Consider the following 11,091-nt stretch of genomic DNA (forward strand, 5'->3'; position numbering starts at 1 on the left):
TATGACCCCATATTTGAACTTCCATGTTTACTAATAGAAAATCATTATATACTTCAGTCTGTTTCAGAACTTTTCTTTTTGTCTGTTTTTGTGCCATACACCAGGGGTCCCTAACCTCTGGGCCATGGAAAAGAATCATAATTCCATATTTTTCCAGCCTTTTTATTATGGCACTGTGCACACAACATAAAATTGATTGCTTTAACCATTTGCAAGTGTACAGGTCAGTAGTACTAAGTACACTCGTGTCATTGCACAGCCATCATCACCATCCATCTCCAGAGCCCTTCATCTCATGAAACTGAAACTGTACCCGTGAAACACGAGCTCCTCTGTTCTGTTAATCTTTCCAAACATGTATATGATATTTGGGACTCTTAATTGGGATCACAGTATATTCATTAGAAGAGAACCAAAATCTTGAGAGTTCTTTATACTGAACACATTATGTTTCTGCTTTTAGTCAAGTATTTTCTTTTATTTAGTAAAGTTTTAGAGACCCCCTTTCCCATTCAAGTCCAATTTCTTGCTTAAAGTTATTCCTTAAATTTGTATTGGCTGCTCTCCTGAATGGTTTCTTTCTCATTATGATAGAACAAAGGGGGTAAAAGACATTTCCATGTTTTCATTGTTACTGTCCCCTTACTAAGCTCTGTTACTGATTTCCGTAGCTTTTTCAGTGATTCCCTTGAACTCTATTGACAGATAATCACAGGGGGTGGAGGTATCATTTGATTCTTCTTTTTCAATATTTACATTTGTATTTCCATTTTGTTTTATTTTACATGCTAAAGTATAGAATAATATTTTAAGACAATAGTGATGTTGAGCTTCTTATTTTATTCTTCTTTGCACTATGAATCCTTTTCCTATTTTACCATCAAATACGAAGTTAGCTCTCTGTCTTGTATAAGTCTTCCTGATTGAGAAATACCCTTGATTGCTACCCAGTCTACTGTATTTTATCTTTGACATATTACTGTTGGTGAGATAGCCTCACATTCCTGCAGTGAACTTCATTTAATCCTGGGGTATTATTTTAAAGTCTGCCTGTAATCAATTTACTAAAATTTAATTTAGGATTTTTACTTCCATCATCATCAGTTTTATTGACCTCTAGATTTTGTTTTTCTGGAGTTGAGATTATGTGGATTCATAAAATGAGTTTGGAAATTTTCCATGTTTTTTATTCTTTAGGAAATTTAAGGAACATAGGAATCATCTTGTATTTATTCCTCAGGAGTTTTTACAAACTAATTCTTTGGATATTGGTCTCTTTGAGTTTCTGCCTCTTCTTGAGTCAGTTTTAGAAATGTATATCTTTCTATAAAATTAATCATATCCCTTTGTAATTATCACTGTTTACATTATCTTTATTGTTATATTTATAGTTAATGCTGCATATAGAAGTACTTACCAGGTTTGCTTAAGATTTGTCCATTTTATTAGTATTTTAAAGATTTATAGCATATTTTGAATCTATTCATATGGCAAAAAATTTACTAAACAATGCCCATCATTATTGTATTTTTAACAATTATTCTTAAAATGGTATACAACCATTCATTTAGAGTTCATATGTTTTCCAAAGGACTTGACTTGTCCCAGGTAGTAAAGAGCTTATCTGCCAAAAAGTAGCATACTATAACAAACAGGTTATATATAGTACTGGGCAAATTGATCAGCAGCAAATTTTGATTATCAGTAGAAGTGGACTTGGGCATCCCAGGATAATTTACAAATAGAAATGATTCAGTACTCAGCATAGCCGTTTATTTTAATATTGCCTCAACTGTAACTATGCAGAAAGACAGGAAACAGGAAGGTAGCCAGGAAACTCAGATTGTGCAATCATTTTCTACAAATGATTGTACCAATAGGCAGAGTGCTACATTGCCTCATGACTAGATGTGAGGCGACTGTCTCCTTAGCTCATTCTTATGCATGGTGCGAACAGCAGTCCCTTCACCAAAGCAGCACGTGCAAGCCACCCAGCTGACAAACACAAAGATGCTATCAGGCTCTGCAGTCCTACTTGTTTTTTACCTTATTCTTTTTAAATACCTTGTTTTATGTGTCTTATTATAGTCATGCATATAAATGATTTATAAATAAATACTATACATATATTGGTGGCATATACTCGGTGTTTTATTAAAAGTCATATAAATCAAAATACTTTGGAGACCACATGTATAGATATTAGAAAGGACTCTGGGCCACTAGTAGAGAATCATGAATTTGAGACCTATGTTAGCCATTTGTTAGTCATGTTAATTTAGTCAACTTTTGGTTTTATAATCTGTAAAATGGCAAGAAGATACCTGCCCTGCCTCTCTCGCAGTGTTGTATTGAGGAAGAAATGAAATAGCCATACGTATGATTATTTGTAAACACCATAAATGCTGTGTAAGGTGTATTATATTTTCAGCATTTAAAGTCTTTTCCTCAAACATATTAAATATACCACATAAATTTTATAAAGACCATATTTTAAATAATGGAAGGATTTTAGTTTTAGGATCCAAGGAGAGAAATGATCAGAATTTAACAATTCTATAAATTTAACAGAAATTTGTTTTTTTTTTTTTTCAACTTCCAGAAAGGTTTGATAGCTAGATATTTTAAACAAAATAAACTTGGGAACTTAAAAAGGAAGGAGATTAAAAGTAAGTCTAAGAGTTAATCTGTAACCACAGGAGAAAGAAATTAAGGGAAAGAGGATGGGAAAATAAAGGCTTTAGAAATAAGGAACTGATAAAAGAAAAACTGGAGCCCTATAACATTCAGTGCCAGCATTTGATGCCAACAGTTAATTATCTTATAAATCTCTAAAAGTATTCTGTTGGCCTGTACTATTCATTGAATGAAAATGTCGAGATTAAGAGCAAACCTACTTTTTGCTGCTTTTTTCTAATGCTGTTACCACTTAGGGACTTGCAGGCATTTAAAGACACCATTGTGTCTTAAGTGGGAATTTATTTTCCTTAGTGTTTAAAAACCCTCAGTCATTTGTTTTTCCTCTTATTCTAACATGTATGGTGTGTTTTTTTTATACCACCAAGCAATTAACTCAATTCTTATGGTCAGCCTGGAGATAGATAGCATCAGATCCCACAGGGCAAGAGCTCAGCACTGCAAAGCTCCCTCCTCCCCCAGTCACTCCAGACACCAGTCTCAAGTCCAGTTCATCACCATTGCTTCTGAATAACTACTTGTAGATTGCAGGTTCTCACGAACCCCTCTTGGGGTTCGATTAATTTGCTAGAGCGGCTCACAGAACTAAGAAACTTTCCTTACTACATTACCAGTTTATGGTAAAAGGATATAACTAGAAACAGCCAGGTGGAAAAGATATATAAGGCAAGGAATGTGGAAAGGGCGAAGAGCATGCTCTCCCAGAGCATGGCACCCTCCCTGTACCCCCCACCTGCTCAACAACCCAGAAGCTCTCCAGCCCCATCCTTTGGGGGTTTTAGGCGAGCTTCATTCCATAGGCATTATTGATTAAATCACTGACTTGGGTGACCAAACTCAATCTTCAGCCTCTCTGCCTCCCAGGGGTCTGAAGGTTCCTGTCCTCTAATCACTTAGCTGGTTTCCCTGGCAACCAGCCCCCACCCTTAGGTTACCCAGGGACTTTCCAAAAGTTGCCTCATTAACATAACAAAAGGCATCTTTACCACTCTGTATTCAGGAAATTCCAAGGGTTTTAGGACCTCTGTGCTACAAAATCAGGATGAAGACCAAATATATTTCTTGCTATAAATCACAATCTCACACTTATTTTTCCCTCTGTCTCAATTATAGGTTGAAGCTCCATTCATACCAAAGTTCAGAGGTTCTGGAGATACCAGCAACTTTGATGACTATGAAGAAGAAGATATCCGTGTCTCTATAACAGAAAAATGTGCAAAAGAATTTTGTGAATTTTAAATATGAGCAACAAGATGACATCAGAACTCACACTCAGTCTTTGCACTCTGTTGAGAGAGAGGGTAGAGCTGAGACGGTCCTTGTTGAAGCAGTTACCTAGTTCCTTCATCACAGCGACTGAGTGAGGTCTTGATTGCCATCATCTGTGTGCACTCTGCGTCCACCTGTGTCACAAGACACCGCTAAGTGAGCATTGTCTGTGCCATCACACAGAACTAGGCACTTTCCTGCTTCTCTTTGGTTCACCTTTCTCCTCTCCACCTGCATCCTTTTTCTTCCTTTTTCATTCATTAGTCTTTCTCCAAACAGTGCTCCACTTTATTTTGTTGGTGTTTGAAAAGGGCAGTGTTATGGCTATGTGATATTTGAAGGGAAGGAAAGTGTTCCTTCTAGTAGTTCTTGCCAATATTTGTGTTGGTCTGTGGCTCAAAGGTAGACTTTCTAATAATTATTCTTACTTTGAGTAAGAATAATTTGAGTAGTTCAGACTCAGTTTTGCCAGAACTCTTTGACAGTTTTTGAAGATAGAATGTTTTATTGTCAAGGAAATGTATACAAATTTAAAAAATAACTTTCTCAAAACTCACTGTTCTGGCAGTAAATTTGGGTGGACTAATATAAAGTAGCTAGAGACAACAACATAGGTTCCTGTAGATCAAAGATTCTATTTCTCTCACCTCTTTTTATATCCTCCTCCCCTCAAGTAATTAAGTGACCTCCCTGTGCATTGTGACAAGGGCGTCTCATTTACAGGAAAAACTAATGATATGGGTTGTGATCACCTAGACTCTGTCCCTTGGTGTCCATATTTCTGTAGGTATTAGAGAAGAGTTCTCAGATTTCTAAATCTTGACTCTTCCATAAGGGTTTTAGAAACAGTATTTTAATAAAATATGACTAATGAAGTGACAAAATTTTAAGTTTCTCAAATAAGTCCTCATTGTAAATTTTTAAAGGGAAAGAAACTAAAAAAGAACATAAATGTGGACAAATACTTTGCTAAACCAAACAAATGGCTTAATGCTTGTGAACAATATAGACACACTCTTATTTAAATAAGGGTATTCGTTTGTTTTTGCTCTGTTGTGTTTTGTCACAGTTGAGAACAAAGGAAGTTCTGGACAGGTTATTATTCCAGTGTACTATACTGTGTGTCAGCCTGTGGTAGAGGCGACCTTGGCTTCTACAGGCGACCTTGGCTTCTATCGAGTGCCTCGTCAGTGAGGAAAGGGGCAAACTTGATACAGCTGCCACAACTGCATTTTCATTTGAGGTGTGATATTTCCAGATACGTAATAATTTCCAGCCTCTCTTCTCCCAGTAAACAAAATGTGTGATCATTGGAGTTTAATTTTTTTATATGTTCTTTTGCCAACTGACTTAATAATGTTGTGGTCATGTGGAAATTTCAAGCACTTTTGCACATTTAGTTTAGTGTTTGTTGAGAATTCATGGCTTAACTCAGTTTTTTGAAATATTTTTATCTTTGCTTTTAAATCTTCCCATCTGGTTTTCTCTCTGTGAGTCAGTGACCTATCTTAAAAGAACACACCAAAATAGTTGAAAATAAACTGGCTCATTTTTTATGATCAATTTACATGCACATAAGATGTAGTTTTTAATCATACTGATCTTAATGTGTACACGTATTTCATCTGCTTCATTATCGGTGCGGGCAGGGCACTGACGCTCTTCTTTTCGTCTCCACTGCACCCTTGTGAACCCCTTGAAGACACTGAAACAGCCTGTCTGAGACGTTCTCTGGATTGATTGGTACATCTTTTGGTTGTCAAGTGTTTCTGCATGGTTATGTCATTTACAAGCTGGTATTGATTTCAGCTTTTGGTCCACCTATATTTAAAATGTGCAAAAAAATGAACTACTTTGCTATAGCAAGTTTTGATGTAACAAAAATATATCATCATGTTCATAAACTTACAAAATATCATTTGTATAAAATATTTTAATTAGTTTTTTTTTGTATTTCATTTAGACCCAAGAACACGCTGATCATTGTATTCTATATGTATGCTACAAATTCTATGGGAGCTTTGTTGTATATTATTGTAAAATTATTTTAATAAATCATGGGGATGACAATTTGATTATTACATTTTAGTTTTTGGTAATTAAAAAGATTTCTATGAATTCTAAAAATATTTTTTTTAATGAAATTGCTACTGTGCAGCACGACTTGCTGTAGAATCTATCTGGGTAGATGACGCCTACGCAATACATTGGTTTTGAGGGCTATTTAGCCATTGCATTTTACTCTCTATTTAAAGGACATGAGCAAGCTTTTAAATATATCCAGAGAATCTATTTTCAGCCAATCAAGTACACTGAATTAGAATATCTTAAAATTGTACAAAGTTTTCAGTTTCTGCCACAATTTAGCCAAGAACAATATAAAAACTTAAATAAGAAATAAGTGGCATGAATCAGTATTTAACCTCCAGTTACATTATTTGAAACAGAAGAAATTATGTTTTTATTTGGTAAATAAGAAGACAGCAGTGTGGAGGAAAGAGCCCTAGACTTAAATAAAGTCCAGACATCGGAGTTTCAGGCTGGCCTGTCACTACCTGCAGGACCTCGGCTGCAGGCCTCTCGGCTGTAACATGGAAGAGTTCCATCAGGCAGTTTCTAAAGTCCCTTCTAATGTTCACACGTGATAAGATTCTTTTTATAACATTCTGAAGGGATAACATGTTTGAAGTAAATCTTGTTAAGATGATCTTTTAGGGCATCTCTCTTTCTTCCAGTGTTCATAAAATTCCTTGAATATCATGAAAAGCTCATGTCTGTTTAGATTCCCTCCTCTTTCACTGATGCTCAATATCCAGTTAATATCAAACTGTCAACCTACCAAAAAAAGATATTGTGGCTTGTGGGTGTTGCTCTCATGTTTTTGATATGTTCTTGTACTGACTGCCCATTGGCCTGAAAATACTCATTGTAAGCTTGAAAAATAATCATTTTTCTTTCCCACTGATTGTTTTTTCTGCTTGTTATAAGAATCAAATGAAATAATGTATGTGAAAGCACCTTGTAACCTGTAACCTATCAATGTAAAATGTTAAGGTGTATTGTTATTTCACTAATTACTTCTTTGTTTAGAATGGAATTTCCTATGCACTACTGTAGCTAGGAAATGCTGAAAACAGCTGTGTTTTTTAATTAATCAGTAACTGTAAAATTAAAGTATCTTCAAGGGATGAAACAATTTATTGGGTATTGAATTGTGTTTCTTGCCCTTCTCTCCTGATTTCTTTCCTGTGGATACTGCAGGTGCTTAGAGATTCCTAATTTTTATCTGTTTGGGTTGGTCTTTTGCCGGTGGGAACAGAGCAACGGGGGAGGAGCGTCCACCCATCTATTCCAACTGGGGGTTTACTAAGAAACTACTAAATTCATTCCATAGTTTAAAAATGTGTTTCTGCTTCTTCCTCATGCTATTAGTTCAAATTGCTCTTAGTCTAATTATGAAAATATCCATCTTTAAAGGATTGTTGCTACAAGATTTCTCATCCTTTTATTATTACGGCAAACTGTGAATTTACACATTTTTCTCCAGAAGTGCGTTTGAGCTTCACATTACCTCTTCCAGTTTCAGCCAGGTTGATTAGTATGTCTTTCTATAGTTATCCTTGACCAAAAGAAATAATTTGTAGGTAATTATTTTAATAGCTTACCATTTATATTACTATGATTGTTACTACAAACATTTGTAAATATTGATGCATTTTAAAGCATGGTGTTTACTATTTTCATACCAGTGCTTACTTCATTTTATAATTGTTAGAGCTTAATGCAAATTCCAGTTTGCTTATTTCCTTATATTACTAATTATAAAAATCTGAACAGATAGATCTTTACTGAAGAACTGTCATTATTTGAACTCCATTTAACTTTTTTCTTATACACGAATATTGAATATGAAGTTAAATACTTCCATTTTTGCTTTCCTGAACATTTTCTACAGTTTTATTTAATAGCTTTTTGTGTTCTCTGATAGGGACAGAATTGTGTCCCGCCAAAATTCATATGTTGAAATTCTAAACCCTAGTGCTTAAGATTATGACTGTATTTGAAGATAGCGCCTTTAAAACGATAAGATAATTAAGGTAAAATGAGGTCATACGGATGGGCTCTCAGCCACTGTGATTGGTGTCCTTACAAGAAGAGGAAATCAGGACATAGAGAACGCACAGACCGAGGGAAGGCCCTGGGAAGACATAAGAAGAAGATGACCATCTACAAGCCAAGGAGAGAGGCCTCAAAAGAAGCTAAACTTGATGACACCTTGATCTTGGACTTTACCTTCAGAACTGTGAGAAAATAACTTCCTATTGTTTAAGCCACCCCGTGGTACTTTGTTATGGCAGCCGTATACCAACTGAGTATACTCCCCCGGTGTGCACTGTATTCCCATGGTGAAAGACTTGCATTAATCCTCCCCCAAATGCTTTCTACTTAGTCAAAACTAAACTAATTTACCATAAGCAAAATTTTTTTAAAAAGTCAGATGTCAGTAGCATGTGTGGTCACAAACCTCAGTGCACCTGCTATCTTGTTTCTGTTCTTTCCTGGAATGCAAGCAGGGAACAGGAAACTGTCAGGACTGAAAGTCGGGGGAAGCCTGGGTAACTGAAACCACTCCTGATGCCTGGTCAGTCTTAGCCTGGGCATCAAGCCATCCTCCTGGAGCACTGCTAGCACAACATGAAATTTAGAGTCTCAGCCCGTATCTTAGCGGTGGAGTTAATAAAGTGGCCAAAGGACTATGGGAACAGGTATAAAGGGTTGGGACAAAACCCTAGGTCGTTTGTCATCTGATTGTTCATTCGGTAGTAATGCTCACAGCAAATGATGCCCCTAATGTGTTAATTTTTTATTGTTATTGGAACAAATTGCCACAAACCTAGGGGCTGAAAACAACACTAATAGTATCTCACAGCTCCGAAAGTCTGAAAATTGAAGTGAGTCTCACTGGGTTAAAATCAAGGTGTCATGTGGGCTGCATTCCTTTCAAGAGCCTCTGGGGGAGACTCTGTTTCCCCATGTTTTCCAGCTTCTAGAGCCTGCTCACTTTCCTTGGCGCACAACCCCGTTCCTCCGCCTACGAAACCAGCAACATCGGGCTGAGTCCTCATGTTGTATCCCTCCGACTTCCTCTTGTGTCCCCTCTTCAACTTTTAAAGATCCTTGTAAAAATTGAGCCCACCTGGGTAATCCAGGATACTCTCCGCATGTTAAGATTAGCCAATGAGCAACCTCAATTCCTCATTTACTGTATAACCTTACATGTCCATAGTTTCTGGGGACTCAGACATGGACATCTTGAGGGGAGGAGTTGTACTGACTACCATGCTTAATAATGTCATTTTTGGTGGGAAATATTATCTGAAAAATGGGAGTCAGGACAGTCCTCACAATTCAAAGAGAACCAAGGCTTGAACTGAGATTTTCCTGCAGCATATGCTTAGTGTGCAATGAGTAGTCAACTACATTGTCACAGAATTTAATTGAGTAGCAATATCAGTTCTGTGTACCTTGAAAGATACTCATCATCACTATAAATCAGCAAATTGCAAATTAAAACTAATTAGATAACACTACATACCAATAGAGTGACTAAAATTAAAAACAAATAATGCCAAGTCTTAGTGAGGATCTTAGAGCAACTGGAACTGATATGCATTGCTAGTGGGAATAGAAAATGGCACAACCACTTCAGAAAACATTTAGGTAGTTTGTTATAAAATTTGTCATTCACTTTTATGGCTAGCTATTCTGCTTCTAGGTATTTACCCAAGATAATGAAAACATTTGTCCACACAAAGGCATGAGTGTTCACAGCATCTTTATCAGAGTCTGAAAACTGAAAATAATCCAGATGTCCAGCAACAGGTGAATGAGTCAACAAATGGTGGTATATCCATAGAATGGAATACGACTCACCAGTAAAAAGGAACAAGCTACGACCACAAGCTGCAACATGAGTTCACTTAAGCATTTTGATTGTATACATTTTCCAAAACTCATGAACCGTATACCTAAAACGAGTATATTATATCTTAGTAAACATGATTTTTTACAAAATAAGCAATTATGAAAAAAAATAAATTTTAGAATAGCTATAACTATAGTAGTAATTTCAAAGATACAGTCTGGGAAATCTCTGAATTGATATTTAAAATATAAAGAAAAAATATCCATGATAAGTAAAAAAATGGGAATTTAGCTTCAGGAGATGTGGTAATTGTGTAAAAGTGCTAAAAGAAAGAGACCCAAAAAATGGTAATGTCTTTAAAGTTCTGAATGATTGCTTTACTTAGGCTTTTACACACGGGAAACTATTGTTTCATTGTAAAATAGGGACTCTGGGACCCAGGCACCTAACCCTCAGGTATTAGATAGGCTTAGACAATGAGAATTGATGGTAAAAGACTGAAGGGAAGCCAAAAGGTATAATTAGAGTGTTTCCCTCCCTGTCTGTGATCTGTACCATTTCCCGAGTTCTCCATTGTCCCAGTTCCTGGTTACTACCCTCATTCCCTGTCCTCCCAGCTATCCCCAACTCCTGAGCTCTGTGAATGCCAGCTCTCTCTTTTTTCTAGTCCCAGGACTGAAAGAGCTCCCTAACGTTCCCCACCATTCTAATATTTGTCTCTACACTGGGCTGGTTTTATAAAATTTTTAGTAGTATTATGACTGGTACTTATTTTTGTTGTATGAAGTACAGCTGTTAAACTATTCTTCCATCACCTGGGTGACCAGTTTCTTCTATTGAATCTTTTCTGTTGGAATATCTAGAATCGTTTTTATTCTTCTGACTGGTCCCTGATTGATGTTCCCATTATCACCACTCCTATTTTACGTTCTACCAAAGGATCCTAGCCATCATAGTAAGAGAAGAATGGCTTTCAAAGGGTAGTCACAGCCTCCCCAGAAGTGTGAGCTGTCATTTCCCCTCCTTTTCCACTTCCTATTGCAATCAGTAAAGGCCATGCATAGCGTTGTGGAAAAAAAAAAAGAGGGGGAGAACAAAAGTGATCTTAGTCATCACTGTGAGAGAAGAAACAACAATGCTAAAATAAAGACCATTCCAAATAAGTTGTGAACATTTTCTATCATCTGATACTCAAAAAG

The 11,091-nt window shown here is 36.3% G+C and overlaps 1 protein-coding gene across 8 annotated transcripts in view; it reads left to right on the forward strand.

Annotated features, from left to right (window-relative positions):
* PRKACB (protein kinase cAMP-activated catalytic subunit beta) overlaps nucleotides 1–7,162 on the forward strand; it is a 111,298-nt gene extending 104,136 nt beyond the window's left edge. For all 8 annotated transcript variants that reach the window (XM_028511483.1, XM_036026343.1, XM_028511480.2 and 5 more), the window contains one exon: nucleotides 3,811–7,162. In XM_028511483.1, coding sequence (XP_028367284.1) covers nucleotides 3,811–3,936 — 126 coding nt within the window. In that variant the 3' untranslated portion in view covers nucleotides 3,937–7,162. The remainder of the gene's footprint in view (nucleotides 1–3,810) is intronic.
* Nucleotides 7,163–11,091: the final 3,929 nt, after the last annotated feature.

The sequence above is a fragment of the Phyllostomus discolor genome, chromosome 5, assembly GCF_004126475.2.
Source record: "Phyllostomus discolor isolate MPI-MPIP mPhyDis1 chromosome 5, mPhyDis1.pri.v3, whole genome shotgun sequence".
NCBI lineage: Eukaryota > Metazoa > Chordata > Mammalia > Chiroptera > Phyllostomidae > Phyllostomus > Phyllostomus discolor.